Source organism: Falco rusticolus, chromosome 4 (genome assembly GCF_015220075.1).
Source record: "Falco rusticolus isolate bFalRus1 chromosome 4, bFalRus1.pri, whole genome shotgun sequence".
NCBI lineage: Eukaryota > Metazoa > Chordata > Aves > Falconiformes > Falconidae > Falco > Falco rusticolus.
Window position 1 is genome coordinate 72401469 of NC_051190.1, and position 19733 is coordinate 72421201.

General features: G+C 36.9%; 1 protein-coding gene across 3 annotated transcripts in view; it reads right to left on the reverse strand.

Annotated features, from left to right (window-relative positions):
• Nucleotides 1-594: 594 nt before the first annotated feature.
• Nucleotides 595-19733, reverse strand: part of SLC39A12 (solute carrier family 39 member 12) — a 34069-nt gene continuing 14930 nt past the window's right edge. The window contains exons 6-12 of one of the 3 annotated variants that reach the window (XM_037385365.1): nt 17781-17953; nt 16383-16535; nt 15085-15192; nt 12703-12766; nt 8700-8858; nt 7121-7308; nt 595-1968 (exon numbers count right to left, since the gene is read on the reverse strand). In XM_037385365.1, the coding sequence (XP_037241262.1) occupies nt 1840-1968; nt 7121-7308; nt 8700-8858; nt 12703-12766; nt 15085-15192; nt 16383-16535; nt 17781-17953 (974 nt within the window). In that variant the 3' untranslated portion in view covers nt 595-1839. Of the gene's footprint in view, nt 1969-7120; nt 7309-8699; nt 8859-12702; nt 12767-15084; nt 15196-16382; nt 16536-17780; nt 17954-19733 lie in introns of all 3 variants that reach the window. The other 2 variants (XM_037385364.1, XM_037385366.1) reach the window with 2 other exon arrangements.

Below are 19733 nucleotides of genomic sequence, written 5' to 3' on the forward strand. Positions count from 1 at the left end.
AGAGAATAAGCAGTTATAATATTTGCACACCTGAATGAAACAAGCTAGGATTTTACTTTGGGGCTTAAAACAGCTCAATTCATTTCCCTAGTCAGAGACTTTCTGTGTGACCCTGGATAAATTGTTTGGGACAAGGTTTATGCACATATCTAAATGCCTAGATGTACATTTAGATGTGCATTGGAGTATTTGCTACAGATTCTCATAACTAACAGGCACTGAAGATAAGTGCATATCTACCTTTATAGTGATCTTTAAGTCTTTTTCCTGAGGGTATATCTATGGATGACTAGGGGTCACAAGCCCATGAATCTGGGCTGTTATAAACAATGAAATTCAGAACTATTTTCACTTTACATTTTGTTGATAAGGTAGTAAGGTGCCCATGAAGCCTTTGAGAACTGACAGTTCCAACAGTCTGCCCTAGGAGAGTGCTGTCCCCTCTGTAATATGAGAATAATTGTACCTTCCCTAGGAGCTGTCAAACACAGGACACATTGTGAGACAGGAATATCATGTCATAACGCAGCCATATTTCAAGCTTGAGTTAAGACAAGGAAGAAAAAATACCGGCCTGCTGCATCAAGATGCATATTTTTGTTCAGTAACTTGCTCTCCCGATTTCCACAGTTCATTGGGGGTGGGTGGGGGTGGGGAGGAGAATGCATCTCAATTCTCATACAAAAATGTAAATTAGGAAGGAGGGAGTCCTTACACCAAAAAATGATAGCATGTAAGTAGCAGAAATCACACAGCTGTGTTGCTCAGTACCTCCTGGAAGTTGCTCAGTACCTCCTGGAAGTTTCTCAGCACCTCAGAACGATGGCAGAATTTGTACGTTTGTTTCAGGCTTGGTTCTGCAATACCAAATTAAATGAGTCATCTCAACTTATGCAGAACTCCCTTGAAATCAAGAGGACTAATTATATGAAAATCACTCGGGGTAGAAGGAGTCGCAGTGAGGCTCTAAGAGAGCACAGCTACATGCACTTTAGAAAACTGAAAAAGCTCTTTCCACAATGCACATTGCATATGTATGAATAAGGTAATTGCTGAGGGGAAGGCACTATCGGTGTTTGTTAAACACGGTGACTCAGAAGCAACATCTGGCTCAAGGAATCCCTTGATTTGAGGAGCCTGGAAGGGATATCAGGGGAAAACAGTTACTATAGTCCAATGCTTGACTATCACAGATTCCAACACACGTATGAGAAACTATATCAAAGTCAGAAAAGGGCATTCTCAGATTTCTAGATGATAAATTTCAACATTTACACTTGTCATTTTTTACCTGCCACAGAGGACCAGTAAGCTATGACTACTGACGATCTTCATGTTGACAAAGTAGATAGTGCAGATATTATGAGATTGCTGTATGCCATTTAACAGTTCAGTTTTGCTGTACTTTGTAGTTTTATAGAAATACATTTATTCTTTGTACTAAGAGGCAAAAAACATTTCTGCTTTGAATTATTCAACTATGGTTAGTCCCCTTTAATTACTGCATATAAAAGTGTTTTATTCTTTCAATCAGACTGGCAGAGATCACTTAGAGCATTCAACTAGAACAGTCTCAATAAAAACTAATCAAAAGCTCCTGTGAGTTTGAGCATGGGATCTGGTAAACTCAGTAACAAATAGAACATAATTCTAAACATTCATGTTTACAAAAAAAATTACAAAATCTGAACAATAAGTTAATAAAGTGAAATAGTTATCTACTGTTCAGATATAAAATCCCAGCAACTTAATTTATATATCACTATAGCAGACATGACAAAATTGTGAATAATGCTACCCACTGTCACAAGTGGTACTTCAAGATTTCCAACAGAAAACTTATATTTTAATTTTCTGTTCATATATAGCCAAAAGTAAGAGGCAAAGCCAGCCTAATAGTAATCCAAGGTTCTGTAGGAGAAACATCAACCAGGGTCGCCGTGTCTGAATATGAGTCATTTCAGGAAGCTAAAAAAAGAATAAGACACCAGAATGAGAGCCAGATATATTCATCTCTGGGAAAAACGTCTTATGGGAAAACAAGGCAAACCATTCAAAAAAAACTTTCAAAATGCTGAGTTTCTGAATATAGCTATTAATCTGTAGCATGTTCTGTACATTATAACAACACTGATCTTGACAGTGAAATATTTAAATAAATCAAACTCTGCCCATTTTGGTTCTTTTACTAGCACCAACAAGAATTATAAATGAGAGTCCAAAATTTGTTAAGTTCTCAATAGTTTTTAGTAATTTTATACAGCTGTCTGTAAGGAAATGACTATTTAGTAAAATTAGTGATGCCCTTTTGTGGGAATAAACTGGTTTGAGTTTTTTTGTTTCAGTGCTATATATAGGGTCAATCCTGCTCTTACTGAAATAACTGGCAACATTCCTATTTACTTGGGTTTTAGTAAACATACAAGTAGAAAACAGGAATTTCAAAATATGCTTGAAAAAATTACGTTTTGTGTTTTTCTCGGTGAGTCTTAAATCAGGCAAAGGAGCATCAGCTGTTTATAATCATATTAAAAGCTACTTAGATTGACCTGCCACCCTACATTGTCTCTGTGATCAAAGTTTTAAACAAAATGTATGTCTCAAACAGAACCTGTGAAAATGATGCCTCAGGCTCAGACTCTCTCAGTATTCGTGCTTTATGTACTTATATACCAGGGGAGACACCAATGACTGTCAATGATTTCACATCAACCTAGGAAATACAGGGTAACGGCCCAGTACTGACCTTTGGTTTTGGTTGTTTGGGATTTGGTTTGTTGGGGTATTTTTTGTCTATCTGTTGTGAACCTCAAAACAGAAGTGAATGGTCCTGGCACTCCCCCATCATCCCTTCCTGCTCCTCTCACAGCCTGCGCTTGAATGAAGCTACTTATTTCCTCTGCTCTTCAGAGCCTCCTCGCAGGAGCTGTAACAGCATCAGCCACTGGGAGACAGTGGAGTGGTGCTGACCAAGGAGGTTGTCGGGGTACGTTTACATCTGTTTGCTATGCTCATCCTTCCCTCTGTCAGAGGGGGGTCTCTGGGGCTGCCTTTCCTGCACTCTTCTATCTCTGGAAGTTGGCATGAGCCCAAAAGAAAACTGCAGTGAAAAATCTGCCTCCGCTTTAAAATTCTGCATAAAAATAACAGGCACGCCCAAATGCCCTGAATCTTTGTAACAACTAGGCAGTCGTTTAAATTACGGTACAAATTCACATCTTAGAAACTCATGTAGTTATATTTAATATGTATTTAAGGACCATTAGAAACATCTAATCTAAAGCAAATATGAACACCTCAAATTTCTGATGTAAATAAAAATCTGAACTGACAGCTTGTAAGTGTTTGGAGCATGTGGGTTTGGTTGTGTATATAAGTAAAAACTTAACTAAGACATAGGCCTGAATCCAGGGTTTCAGTCTAGACCTTTGGTGTTTCTTATTTATCCTTATAATCAGTTTATTTTGTCCTCTTCCCCAGCGCCTGAGTGAACAAGTGCTCTAAATAGGAAACTTTCTCTCTTCCCACTGCAAAAGCTGTTTTCTCTTTTTTGTTGTCAGTGCTAATTTCTGAGTTAACACACGTGTAGTAAGTTCCTAAGAAACTTTTAAAAAGAAAGTCTCAGCAAGTACTACCCTTCCTATGTCCAGTGGAGATATCTGCTCCCTACACCTAACCTATGTGCATATTATCAAACACACAGATCATTTATATAGCCTTACCTAGTGTGACATCCCTGCTTATCTCTGAAAATAAAAGCTGACTGCTGACGCACTATCAGCTATGGTACCCCAGCTCCCTCAGAACACAAATGTTTGTAGTACAGCAGAGAAAATCTTGCTGTTTGGGAAGTGTAAGCCTATTCAACGGGCAGATGCAAAACACTTTGCAAATTAAGGGAAGATAGAGCTACATCCAAGCTGTTGGATGCCATCGCAGTTGCTAATGCTTGAGGTCTGTTGGAGGCAAAAAAGTTACTGTTAATGGAGGGACTATGTGATTTTGAATTCCCACTCCAGCTCATGTTATCATGGGCACACAAAAGATATGAAGAATTAGGAAGCAGCATGCTGAAAGAAGGCATGCTGAGTAAACAGGAGTTCTACCAAGCTGGGGCATATATGACATGACCACTACACTACAACGGCCTAACAAGTCACTTTAAAAATATTCTTTTATATCCAAAATCAAAAAGATTTTTAAGGTTAATCAGAGAAAACTTCAGTTAGTTGCCTCTGGGAGTGTTTGGCTAGCTCCTATTGATACCCTTACTGTCTTTCTTGCTTCAGTCTCCATCTTTTCAAATTAGATAGTCTTTCTAATCAGGAACCATATAAACCACCACAATCTGTATAATCATGTAGAAATGTTGTCCCAGTCCTTGGGGTTTAATACAATGCATGTGATTTCATAAATATTTATCCATGATAATCACTTCATAGATACTCATTTAAGAGGCTGATACAGGATTTTCAAGTTTGTTTCCCAAAAGGAAAAGGGGAAATGTTTTGTCAAAGAAACAATTCATCAGGAGTGAGTTGGTCTGTTCCATTCTATATATTGGTGTACCAGGTTTCAATTCAAATTAAAGGTATGTTTTTCATTAAAAGGTCTTTGGAAATAGTGCAAAGTTACAATTATAGCTATGACCTCTAAACAGATATAAAGTACAAAAAAATTCACTATGCTGCTCATAAAAGGCTGTTTTTTAGGGGATTTCATTTCAGTTAACAGCAACTAAACCCACAATATTACAGGTGTTTACTCACATGCATATCTTGAAGCAACAAACAATTTCTGTTGCAATATTACACCTGTGCATACACATTTGCAAGACAAAATACTCCTCCCTTCCACCTTCCCCAATTACTGGGAAGATGAAGTTTTGCATAATCCCTTGGTGAAAAATGATGAAGGAAATAGATAATTTTATCTTTTGTCCTTTTCCTTAGATTTCTAAAATGATTAGTCTACCCTGCTTGTTAATGGAGATAGAATGCCATTTGTAGAAATGAAAATCCTTTAATTAACCACAGAAGTAGCTGTGTGCAACTTTGACTGTGGCAGTAGGCTTACAGTGCTGTCCTGCCAATGAACCTCTGCCTCAGTGCAGAAACCAGTAAGGCTGTTCAGTTTAAACTGTGCTCTCTTATTTTACTGCTGCTCTGACAACCACATGGATATGTGAAAGCCCATAAAACAAATACTGAAAATTATAATTAAGTTTTGTACACCGTTAAGTATTTGTACACCATTGGCAGCAACACTGATGATTGCTGTTTGTAGATGAGAATGCAGCACAGAAGTTATTTATGTGAAGGAAGTTGAAAAATACATAAAGAATGGCTGATTTTCTTTTGAGATGTACTATACAAGCATGCAAAACTTTTCTGATTGATAGATTCCTGCAGTGCTACAGGAATATTTTTTAAACTAAAATAATCTCTGGGATATTCAACACTTTCTGACAAACGGAGGTGAGCAACACAATGGCAGCTCTTTTGACAAAATGCAGAGAAAGACTGATTGGAATCCTATTAACACAAGGGAGGTGAGAGAAATAAGATCCTCCTTTCTCTCTCTCTCCCTTCTTTCTCATTTTCACATCGAGAACAAGATTATGGACAAGCTGAGAATAAGGGAGAACATATCCCTGTCTCTGCCTGGAACTGTGTCATCTCTTGGGATTTACAGCTGGCATATTGCTTTGAAGACTTGGGGGGAAACATGGTATTGTTCTAGGAGCTTGTGGATCCCTGATGGATGCTGATCCTCCACTGATGGAAAAAATATGCTTAAATCATCCTTAACCACATTAGTAAAACCATGCTTACTGACTAGGTAGGTAACCTCACTTGCAAATTTCTTTGCATCAGAACAAGATGCAACTTGGTACACAGTGGTCTTGTCTGTTATGTACCACCTCAGTCAGAACTGTTGACAACATCCACAGTCCTTAGGTAGTTTCCTCATAAGCTCTTAGGAGCACTTTATATTCACTTCTGTTACAGTAACAAAAATAGATTAAAATACACCCAAGGTCTAAGGTAAATTATTACAAGTAGATTTTTAAGTAGGTTATAATACTGGCTTGGCATATCAAGTTTAAAGTATTATCCTTGAACCTGGTAAATGATATCTCAGGCATGAGGTGGGGGGTGGTAGTGAACACAACAGAGAGACAGCCAGGCTTGGGAAAAACACGGTAATAATTTATGAAGAGACAGACCTCTTTTCCCCTCCCCCCTCTTGATCTAATCACTTAAAATATTCTGTCTTTGTTCAGAAGCTTGCAATTATCATACATTGGTGACAAAGCTGGCAAGGTAATTAAGTTCTGCATTGTTACAAGTGTAACAGTTAGCCATCTCTTCAATAAATGACATGGCCTGAGGCATCTGCATGAGTTATGACTCCACCACACTCTTCCATAGTCCTTAGACCTTCCTCTTACTGCATATCTTCACCCTCCTACTGTGTATCTTCACAGTTTGTCTTTCCATAGTCATATTATTGCAATTGAATTGGGAGTATGAAAAACGTTGGGCAAATATGAAAAAGTTGAGGCAATCTGATAGGTTTTTAATTGCTTAGGAGCTCATCCAAGCCTGTCTGAGATGGAAAGGCTGGCAGGAAGAGCACAGGATAAGCATCTTGCATTTTAGTTCAGAAACAGCAATTTTTTCTTGAAATAATGGTTGAAAAATATATGAAGAAAAGGGCAGTAAAAAGAAAAAAAATAACTAACTTCTTCAAGATTTTAACCCCCCCTGTATGTTCAAATATTTCTTTATGTTGTAGGAACTACCCCTTTCAGGCATAAAAAAATACACTGTTTACCTTTCCCCCTTTAAAAAGCCTTTATGTCTTTCTCATATATTACCCTTTTAATGTCTTTTATTTCACCTTTTTATTACTAATTACACCTGGCATGGCAGTGACACAGAACAAAACCAGACCATTGTTCTAAGCACTGTACACACACAGGGCAGACAACATGCTCTTCCCAACAAGCTTATGAACTATTTCTCTCCAAATCCATCCACCTGCATTTGTCAGACACTCATCTGTGATGTGGCTATGTTAGAAGGAAAATATAACAATAGACTGAAGTTCTCACCATTTCTGCTAAAGATAAATACAAGAACATTCCAGCTGTAACAGTAAAAATCCAGTTTTGAATGCATGGGTCAGTTGATACAGAAAGCCCGATATAAAGTCCTAAGAATGCTGTTAGCGCACTTATAAAATTCATCAAAACTGCAATCTTCGTGGGAAGCCCTGTACTTAGCAGCACAGCAAAATCTCCTGCATAGAGAAAAAGACAGAAAAATTATTGTTTAGCTGATAAATATATTTGTAAGACTCTTGGCAACAAACAATGAAGGCAAATAATTCAGATATGCACAAAGATATTGAATGATGAGGACTGTCCTGAGATTTCTGTAGAATTAGTTATAAACTCATCCTATGTGAAAAAAAACCCCAAAAACCCAACACCAAACCCCCAAAAAAGCACATCAACTTGTATTTGTTTAGCTGTTCCTAAAGATAGTATGCAGGAGCGGCCCCGATGTTCTGTGACATTTCCAACTTGGATACACACAAAAGTGAAGTCACATGCTTTCCCAGAGCTTCTAAATCTTTCTTGGCTGGGAAGTTGCCAGTGAGTATATTTGCAGCATGGTCTTTGAGTGTTTTACAGGTGCTGCAAGTCAGAAAAACCTATGCCAGTCTGATTCCAGTTTGAGTTTAATTCCACTGATTTCAGACCTAATTAACTTTGGTAAATTGTTTCAGAATCCCATCACAGACATTTATTCTAAAATAAACAATTTCATAACAAGTCCACAGTAAAATATTTTTTAAATTCTTCTCTGTGAGTGTAGAAATACCACTTTGTCACTGGGGCACTACTGCCCCAGAATTAAGAAGGTCTGTCTTTGGAGTTAAGTGTTCAGTATTTTGGTAATGTCTTTGCTATGCAAACAAGGGTTACAAGTTTTACAGCAATTCCCCATCCCAACCTTGCGTTTGGGGAAGTTTTCTACATAGACAGCGCATGAAGTCTTTAGTTATTAAAGAATGGAAATGAGAATCTGCACTTCTCATCCCAGACTTGCCAGCTTATATATGTTGATCAACACAATGTCAGGAACAACTTCAGCCATACTGGAAGATTTACTACAAGGAGATAACTGAGAGCAGTGTTTTGTGGAATGATCTTTCTGTCCTGTTTGCTAGTAAAAGGGATCATATATCTTCTTTTATTATCTTGTTATTCTTGGTTAGCAGCAGGAATGAGGGTAGCGTGAAGAATACATTGTTAAATGGCTCTGCTGCGTATTAAAAAGACAGCCCATTGTGTCAGGTGTGCCTGTTGTGCACACATGGCTCTTGCTCACAGTGTACTATTTTTTTCTGTCTGTACACATTAAAATAACAGGTCATTCCTGACCCGATCGCATTTACATTTGGAGAAGGTGAGATGCAACAGCATCCAGTAATGAGAACAGCATCCAATAATGAGGGAAAAGAGAAAACAGTGTCTTTGTATATCCATCTCACACATTAATATTCTAGTTCATGATGCTATTAAGCAAGAAGAATTCCCACTAATGTCATTCAGGTAAGAATTCTTTGGGAAACCTGTAACTACAAAGACAATCAGGAGAAATACACACATATATATTTCTTACCCATTTCATGAGGAATTTCATGGCATAAAATAGCAATAGTCGTTGTCACACCTGTTTCTGTTGAGGACGAGAATGCTGCTCCTATTACCAAACCATCAGCAAAATTGTGAAGACTGTCACCCACCAGAACCATTATTGCTAACAAGCTAATTTTCTTACCTAAGAAAAGGCAAACAAACAAACAACAAAAAAAGTCCAGAAGTTTTAACACAGAGATTGTAATTTTTGCTATGTTACAAATTATTGGGTTTTTTGGTGACTTCTCATATAATTTTATGAAACATATTTGAAACAAAAAAGTAATTGTAGAATAATTCAGAAATGCAAATACCAGGAATTAGCTTCCCTATTTTTACTAGGTCAACTATTACACAAAAATTTAAAATTAGGTTTCAGTCCAGTCTCCCAATATATCCTAAGGGTTTCCATTAATCTTTCTTTGGTTGCTGAAATTCACACAACTTTTCCTAGATGTTATTTTATTATTTTTTTTTAAGACAGGAATTTTTCCATCATTGCTCACAGAATTGCACAGCGACAATGAAGATGAATATTTGATCTCATGCAGTTGATCCTTTTAATACTGTAAAGCACACCACTACAGAGTAGTATTTTCAGGGTCTGTTTTTCATGAGATTGTATTACAGTGAAAGACAGAGACGAAAGGCAACAAGCCTCAGAATATCGCTGTTAGTACAGCGTTACAGCGTACTCATTTCCAACTTTTGTTCCTATCAATTAATGGCTGTTATGCTCATGCTGCTCCTATCTGCAGCATCGCTCATGGATGCAGACAGCTGTTTTTCTTTCCCATACTGTTCTGTGGCCTTGCTTTTGTGTGGAGCAGTACATTGGATGTTCATGATCAGGCATCTGAGTGGAAAGGTGCTGGTGATTCAAGTACTGAAATCAAGCTAAGTAATTAGGGACAGTGTCTCTGTCCAGCCTGTAACCCAGGCAGCTGGGTAGCATGCTGAATACAGTCATGGGGAGAGATTTTATTTCTTCAAGTAGCAATGAGGCTCCATATATCGGCTCAATGTCTAGGCTTAGCAACACATCATTGACTCCCCTATCCTGTACTTCGTTCTATCCATTTTATCCACAATCTTACAAGCAGGACCTCCTAATGCCTCTCGGGAAGCTCATCCAGCTTCCCATACACAGTATGGACAGAACATTGTGCAAAACGGTTGCTTCTATACCTGAAGAAGCAGGGTCATGATTTGGGCCCTAAGCATGTATTTTCCTGGCTTTTGATGGCTCCACAAAGACATAGTATGACAGTCTGAGGAGCTAACATGGAGCTGCACAGAACTATTTGCATATAGTTATGACAGGGTTTCACTTCAGTAATGTTTTTCCAGAGATGACCATTTTACAGTGATAGGGGAAATGTTTTTCTTGCAGAAACTGGCTAGAACTGAAGTCTTCAGACTATTATAAAAAAAACCAAAAACACACAGCACATAAAAGTCTAACAACTGTATTCGGAAAAATCCTCCCTAGTTGCCTGGGAGCTCTGCGGGTTCAGAAAAACTGGCAGGCTTGTTAGGTTTTCCTGCCAGCTTACAGAGCCAGACATGGATGTCCTCAGTTTGCACAGCTCTTTCTAAACACTATGGGCAGTTTATAATCGATAGTGCAGAGTGTGAATTACACAGAAATAATAGATTGCTGCATTACGTTGAGTTTTTGATTTGTAACAAGCACTGGCAAGGATGAAATCATGGCTTGTGCCGAGATAATATTAGTCTGTTTTACTCAAATATCGGATTGTTGAAGAAGACATACCAAGGTTACTGGAACTCATATTATGTCTATAATAAACATAGGGATCAGGTTAACATTATGGAGCAATTGCAAATGTAAGCTTTGTGAACTTACTTGACTGAAAGTTAAGAGGATGCATATATAAACAAATCTGAATGTTTATCTTAATGTTTATCTTATCTTTCAGCCTATTTTAAAGCAACCTCATTACTAACAATTACCTTACTGCATTATATTGCTGCAACAGTAACTATTAACTATTAATTTATACCCCTAAGTATTTCTACAAAGCCTCTTCTTCTTAAACCACCTTACTTTTTTTTTTTTTTTTGATAATTTTCTCTGCTTAAATAGGGGATCAGAGCTCATAGCAAATTATATTCCATGATTTTTTTCTTCACTGTGAGGGTGGTGAGGCACTGGCACAGCTTGCCCAGAGAAGCTGTGGATGCCCCATCCCTGGAAGTGTTCAAGGCCAGGCTGGATGGGGCTTTGAGCAACCTGGTGTAGTGGAAGGTGTCCCTGCCACAGCAGGGGGGTTGGAACTAGATGATCTTTAAGGTCGCTTCCAACTCAAACCATTCAATGATTCTATGATTTTAATTAAGCTTTTTAAGCTTTGCGTAAGGGTATAAAACAAACACTTGTCCATAAATAGATCTTTTTCCCCAATGTTTTCATTACTCATACAGCAAAAATATTTCTACTTAATATAAGGTCTCACTGAACATACAAAATATAAATGCTACTGTTTGATCTTTTCAGATATGGATAGAACAAGTGTGGATAAATGAGGAGAGGGCCAGTGACATATCTTTTTCTTCCAGTAGCTTCTAGCTTTCTGAGTTACTGGCTATCTAAGGTCACTGACTCTTCTTGCAGTCCTACTTGATATGTGTTTACAGTGAAGTCTGACATATCTGGAGATGTCAGGCCTCTGTCTTAGAGCTGCAGATTCCATTCCATTTTGGGAAAAAACAACACTTAAAAGTTTAGCTCATTATCAAGATACCCAGGTATGTCTATGCATTTAGCTACTTATACGAACTGTAAAAATACAAACTTCTGAAAACATGTGTTCTCAACCCCCCCCCCGAAACAATACAACCTACTTTCCCTACTATGGTTTTACTTAGTGATTTGTAATATAGAGGTAAAACTGAGGTATGAAGAAAAAATGGAACCAAACAAAGAACATCACTGAGAAACTATCCCAAATTTACTTATACACAAAATTTAGTTATTTGGAACAAATAACATTGAGATCACTAGAAATTTGTTTGTGCTTAGAAGGTAGTGATGATTGAACAGAACATCTAGAGATGGACTAGATAGTCATGCTGAAACTGGCACTGGATTGTGTACTGCTGGATAGATGAGATTGGAGAAACGGAAATTCAGATTTCAAATGCCTCAGAAATGGAAGTGATGTCCACAAGAGCAGAGGAGAATATTAAAAACCTAGAAGAAGCTAATTACATTGTTAAATAAATCAAACTGATGACCTGAGATCTGAGATCACAAAATAAAGGGGAGTTGTTTATAGTAAATAAACTGATGCAAATTAAAGTGTTATTTGCTCAGTTGAATGACTGCAACTCTACTAAATTCACCAAGGTCACACTAGTTCAGTCAAAGGCAGGGTTTGGTTTATGCTCTATTTTCCTATTTTTTGGATTAAGCAGCAACAAAACAGAGAAGACAGGAACTACTTTGAAGCTCTCTGAAGAAAATGGATTATCCTAAAACTAAGAGCCATCATGAGCCTGTAATTCCATACATGTAATAAATCATTACTGGTTTAAAAAGGCTATTGCTTTACAGTGTAAGAGAAGAAGGAAGCAGAATTCTATTAGTATAGTGAGCCAACAAAACAATTGTTTCACTACCTTCAGAAATAAAAGCCCAAACAAAGTTTACAGTTACAAAAAACTGTTTTGTATTAAATTTTGAATATTTTGCTTTAAGCAAAGGCTTTAGAAAAATAGTTTGCAACAGTGAGTAAACAAAAACTAAAGCATAGACAGCAGAAGATTAATGAACTTCACAATTACAGGGTTGGCAGCTGAAAACGTCTTTAAGCAGAGGTTAAATTATATAGCCAAGCACCATCAGATACAGTGATGTAGCACATGGCAAACACAGAGCTAAACCAGCTTCATACTTTCATTCCCATCTTAGGTCTGAAGGCTTTTCCTATTACTTGTCTAGTCTTTTTATTGATACTAACTTCTTTTGCTGATCACCTTACTCTCCGGAGGAACTTCAGCGGGCTCAGAATCTTCTGGACTTCTCTAGTTAAAAGCAAAGATAATGGATCAGTGTTAAGGGCTTCTTCCTCTGCTATAAATACAGGAAAATACCAAATAAGTTTAAGCTTTTTGAATTAGTCACTATTATTTGCATATATATCATTAGAATCATTTATTGAGGACTGGAAGTGTGATTCTTACTTTAGAAACACATAAAATAGAGATCTCCCTTGTCCAGAAAAGGTTACAATCTAATTTAGATAGCAAGACACACATTCATAAGCAATGTTGTAAGCCAAGAAAATCAAGTTTCTGCTTGAATACAAAAAAATCTGAGCCAAATGCAGAACTAAATAAGACATTGTAATTCAAATTGTATCTTTTGATTTTGTTGTGACTGGATGATTGCATTTTCCTGCTGGATGGGATGTCTATAGGTTTTCCAGGAAAAAAAATGGATAGACACCATTTGCAGTTCATGTTCTTCACAGTTATTCTGCAAAAACAGGAGACTAAAAAAGATTATCATAGGTAGGTTTCACACCCTTTGATGGCATAGGGGCTTATTTCTTCAGGGTGGTACAGTCTCCAGTGCCTTGCCTCTTGGCCTTTAGTTAGGGCTTGGTCTTGCCATCAGGCATCACTGGCTGGGCGTAGCAACACATGAGGAGACTCCACTGCAATGAGTGAAATTCACCCTTATTTCAAGTGAAGAAAAAGATAGTATCTTTGTCCTTACCCTAGAGAGTTAATTTGATGCATCAGCCCTAATGGTTAATTAACAGAAACTGCAGCTGTGGGGAGAGAAGGGTGAACACGAGGAATGTTTCTCTTGCCCTATCTCCCTAGGGCTTTTCTTTCTGACTAGAGAAACTATTAGAAATTTGTGCAAGGGTGAGATAAGCCAAAAAAATTGTTTGCCTGAAATTAGAAAAAAACCTGAGATTATAACCACTATATTTTTTCTTCTTTTTTTTTTTCCTCCGAAAAAAGATATATCAAAATTATTATGGCATCCAGTAGACAGTCAATAGCAGCAAGAAAGAGTGCTTTCTTAAGGACAGAAGCCACCGCACCAAAAACTGTAGCAGAGATGTGTACTGGCTGCAAAACAGGATATGATTCTTGGCTCATATGAGCTTGGTTGTGATGTGGGCTATGTGCTGTAGAAGCATGAGGAGGGAAGGGAAAAGATTTGGGTTTTAAATTCTACATTTTAAAGGAAAAATAAAAATCTTTAATTCCCATGATTGCAGCCAGTCATATGAATTCCAGTAATTGTTCCACTTCTTTTACAATATTTATTCACATGCCACCGCTTTGAACTCTGAATCGAAACTGTAAGGCTAATCACTGACCTGCAGGATTTACGAGCTTTTCTTAGTCAACCACTGTTTGTCTTACTATTACTCATATGATTCTGAAAAACTGGCCACTTTTGTAGAAGCTAGCTAAACCAGACTAGTTCATGTGATCTACACAGAACTTTAGGATGATCTTGCCGCTGAGAGGAATGACAAGGTCATTTATTGCCATAAACAGGAAGCTATGACGTGGCTTACAAATTGGTAAACATTCACTTGCCTGTCTGCTCTGCATTCAATTGAGAGTTTCCCAACTGTGTCTGGGAGATTAGCAGTGGCTCTTACCCATCACAACTGCTTTAGTAAAATGGAGTTCACATTATGGAAGATCTCGGGAGATTCTTTTTTAAATAACCAGGAATCTATGTATCTAGATACTACGTATAAACAGAAATATTTGTTGGAAAAAAAGAGAAAATAGGTTAAAAGGTATAAGTCAATTTAGTTTTCAAAGTTTATATCTGTCTGGATACTCTCCACAGATCAACAGAAAATTCTGTATCTTCGAGGTGAGCACCATTCCCAGGTATCTAGCTTGTTCATGTTACTCTTCAAATCTGTGCAAAAATGTCCAAGACTTCATCCATTCACTAATTATGTACTTAAATCTCACTGCAGAAAATCCTGAAGTTTTTCCCATGGGAGAGTCTGCCCTTACATATGGTAATTTTTTTAGAAGAAGAGAGAAGGGAAATCTTCAAGAATTTTATCAACAAAAGTAGTACAGGAAGTGTATTGTTATATCAATCTGATACACACTTAAGAAAAGTATGTTTGAAATCTCTGTTGAAAAACCTATGTTTGAAATCTCTGTAAAAGCTCTCTATATAAACTTGAAAATCTAGAGATTCCTGACAATCATGTCATGTAATAAAGGACAAATCAATAAAGACTGGAAAATAATATTGATTTATCACAGTAATTTGGTTCATTTTTTTGAGGAACAGAGAAAGAAGGATATGAAATCAGGGAAGTAATGCCATATTGGTAACATACCAACTGTATGGTTGAAGTAGATTTGCCTCTGCCTGAATGTTCATTTAATTCAGATTCCACTGGAAGATCATGGGAATGTCCCCAGTGCCCATTAACTAAGGAAAGGCCCTGCTGAATGAAGATGCTTTGCAATTAGTTCTGAAACCCAATGAACATAGGCGCAGTCTTTCTCAGCCTTTTGTGAAAATCTGGCATTTATAAGAATTATTTTTTTCCAAAGAAAAAATGTTTGAAAAAGATTGTTGGCTAGCATCAACATTGCCTAATGCTTATTTTGTTAAAAAAAAAACATGAAAAATGAACGAGATATATCAGTGACAACCACAATGGCTTGATAAAACTTATTTTGTTTTAAAACTGGAGATTAAAACTTGAAACTGAGATGGATATAAAAATTAACTTTGAGAATTCATCCAGTTCACACAAGTTTAAAATTGTGCGATGATGATAAAGCACATCCCTCCAAATAAGTAATAAAAAGGACTGCTTTTTACCAAATCAAATATCACCATCATCAAAATACTCTCATTCTATTAATCTCACATAATATTCTTTGGCGAACTCAAGGAAAGTGGGAATAGGGAGTTATTGCTACATATCTAAACCAGGCCAGTCATTAAACACTCCCTGTAAAACAGAACAAGCAAAGGTTTAGACTTCTTAGGTGACATTAAGATAGCCTCCCATGCTGAGAAACTTAATGAGCCATCACACTTCGTGGTACATTATATCCTTGTGCATAATCATGTTTTCAGGCACCAGCCACACAGAAATAAAGTAATAGAATTACTATAAGCATGGCTTTGAGCAAGGAGATATTATTAATACAAGATTGGGTTCTACTGACTGCAACACACATATTAGATTCTCAAATGTATTGGGATAGGGGTCAAAAAAGTAGGAAATTTTAAGATATCATTCTTGAAAATATCTTGTGCTTACATCTACACCTTCCTGCTCTTCAAACAGAGCCTACAGTAGATAACTGTCACTGCTATTTAACATGGATATACTCTTCACCTGCTCCAGTGCTAGTCATGAAAGTATGCTTATGGAACACATTCTATTAACTGTTCCCTTCTTGACTTATAAATATATGGAACACATTCATGAAGCATATAAAATCCACAGAGCAAGACAAAACAGAAATTGAAGGTCAATTTGGAAGGAGCACTTTGAAAGGCAATTTTTAGTTCTTCATTTAATGCATACGAATTATAATTATTTTCCACAATCAATTTAACATTTTGTGCACTGTAAAAGAGGTCTCTAAAAGGATAAGTTGTACAAAGTTTTACCTGATCACATGGTGTTACCAAAAGAAAGAAACACTTCTCTATCAAAAAAAATCCATGAATTCCTCCAATTATTCCCAAAAGTTTCCAGATATGTTCTTTCCCCTCATAGAAGTGTTCTACTTCTTGTGTTTCATGTTTATGTAAACCAAGAGTCTAAAAAAATAAAAGAGATAAAGTAAAAAAAAATTAAAATGGCAATGTTTTAACTTCTGCTAGAGTAATCTATAATGTGTTAATTCAATTTATTTTTTTCTTTCGCCATCTCTTTCAAATTTAAATTGCGTTTTGAGCTAGAAGGCTGAATAGTAGATGGATGAAATGAACTATTAGGAGCCTCATCATCTCTCAATGGTGAAAGTAACATTATTTTTAGAGAAAGCTTTATTAAATTGCCCTTTTTCATACGTATTATACAAATATGTATAGAGAGAGCATATTTTGTTTGGAGTACATTGATCTTTAAAGTCTAAAAAGTTACTTGCATCATCTTCATGTTGAAATTAATCCATAAGCTTTCTGCTGGTGGGCATGCTTCCATTTTTTTCCCCAGTGGCATAACATGGTAGCTAGCCCTACTTTGCTCTGAAAAGTGGGCAGTTCAAATGCTACTGGATACATCACATAAAAATGGTTAAGGAGATTACTTCCACACTCAAACAATGTTTCTTAAAGAAATGCATTTGTCTGACATTCACTGAGAACTGCCTTCCTTAAACCACTCTCCCAGTTCTGCTTCCACAGATGATGTATTGAGTACAAAGAACATTTTGACCAGAATCTCAAGCAAGGGTGTGAAGCTCTCTTTCAGCAACTAACTGAAGTCTAGTCATAACAGTTATGCCATATCAGCGGAGACTGAGCCAAAAATAAATGAATAGACAATGGAAAATTTGGTTCTGTTTTACACACTATGCTGTTCTTAAAATTCATGTTATTAATTTACAAAAAAAATCATAGCAACCATTTTATTACAGTTCTAGGCAGCAGGATTAATCAGGTTGATAGCCCCTGGTTCTCTGGAACAATGTGTGGACTGTGGACGCCTCGTACAACCTTTGAAGAATTTATCCTAGAATACTTTACAGAATCTACCTCATCAAAGAGTTTAATACACATCTAGAAACCCAGCTTGCACAGGACACATGGGTTTTCTGTAAAGTGTGAAAACAGGAACATTATTTTCTCTGAATTCGTCATTCATTGATTTCTGCTTCTTACTGCTTGGAATCTGAACTACAAAGTGCAAATGTAATTGGAATGCTGGATAGTTCATTCACAGATTTCATGCAATGCTTTATTTTTGAACAGAAGACCATCAGTCAGATTTAAATGAAATTTTTCTTCGTGTGCGCGTGTATGTGTCAACATTTTGAAAACACAAAAGTGTGTATTACATACCTGAGGAATAAGGTGTAGCAGTGCATCTCCAGAAAGGGTCCCAACAGCCAAACCAACAAACAGCTGTAAGATGAGTGTATAGATTTCTTGACAGGAGTTAAATAAAATGAGGGTTGTACCAAACATAGATCCAATAGTAATAAGTAAAACAGCAACAGTGCTGTAACCGTATTCTGTAGGGAAAAACAAATGAAACAAAACAAGCGCACATTTAATCATTCAGTATTTGTGTTTGAGTATTTGTTTCATATTTGTGTTTGGTTTTGAGGCTGTTTTGCCACCTCTGTGTACAAGCATACAGAGGAGAAGTGATTCATTGTGCCACATAGATTTTTCTAGTCAAGTATGATACATATGACTGAAATGGAAGCCTAAAAACCACTCATTTTTTCAGGCTTTACAGGTAATACAGTCTAACGCTTCCAAATTTCAGGCCTTAAAGAGCTAAACAGACTGCCACTATGCAGATTTAGAGACACTTGGAGCAGGACAGTGAATGCTGGTCTGAATTTCTTTCCTCTCTTAACAGATTTATGCTTGTTATTCTATGTCCTCACATGCCACACTTGTGTATCTTTACAGTCAACACCACATTGTTATCCAAATCATGTTCAGTAAACAAACCAAGGTCTAAAACCTGAGATGAATGTAGTCATCTAAATTAGGTTCTAAGCATAAACTTTTCAGTCCAAATAATGTTTATAAATGTGCTGTGGACATACACTCCTTTAGTTACTACATCAGGACCGCCAACCTATTTTTCCCAGGTTACTGGGATTTTTGGAAGTTTACTCGTAATTTTTCAGTTACACACTGCTCACAATTCCAACCTTTTGCACAACATAAATCCTGATTAATCTGTATGAAAGTCTTACGATACATATAAAACACTGTCGAGAAACAGACATAAAGGAATTAATGCCAAAAAGATTCAAAAGCATCACAATGTTTCACACTTCAATAGCACTGCAAGTGCTCAGCACCTCATAAAATTAGACAGTAAATTTCACAGACCACATCCAAATACAAGGGTATAGCAGATATTTATGGAAGGTCAGGACTTGGTGACTTAGCCAAAACAGCACAGACTGACAGTAAAATAGAACTGAGAATAAAATTAATGAGCCTATGCTCGGGTCAGTAGACCACATAGAGGCCAAACATGAAGTCTTTTGTCTGTCTCAAGATAGCAGAAGTGTTCCTGTGGTCATGGAAACCTTCCTTTTTCCAAAAAGCACAGGGAAAGGGCTGCAGAAAAGGCTCTTATTAATTCCATTCTGTGTTTGAATAGTTCAGCTTTTCTCATCTACACAAATCTCTCAGCTTTATGAGATCACCAAAATGTCATTGATAGGACTCCTGGCCTTAGACTTGGTAGAATCTCACTCAACTGTGAATTTGTCATGAACCTTGTCTATGACCCGGATAAGTTCCTTTCCTTCTTTGTCCCTTGATTCCTCATCTGAAAAATGGGCATATCCATGTAGCATAGAAAAGATAAAAGCAGTAAATACTACAAGGTGTTCAGGTAGAGACAACATAAGAAAGGACTGCTGCCTCATGGGGAGATATAATGTTTCTTCCTATTCTGTGTATTTCTTTCTCCTATAACTATTCTTGGGATATCCACAAGTGTGGATCCTCCATGACCTTGTCTAACAGGGTTTTTTTTATTCACACTCATAGTTCAATTAATCTGTACACCAGGGAATGATAGCTCAGGTCATTTCCACAAGCTACTTAATGCATGTAGCTCTAAGTACAGATAGAATTCAGAGATGGAAAATGCTGTTCCATAAAGATTGCTGGCCAGCAAGATGTGGGGAATGCTTACTAGCTCCTAAAAGACCTAGTTATCTAAAGATGGTCATGTAGACCATTGATTTCCCTCACATGTCAATATAGTACTATTATAATTTCATAGCATACACATCATATAGAGTGCATAAATTA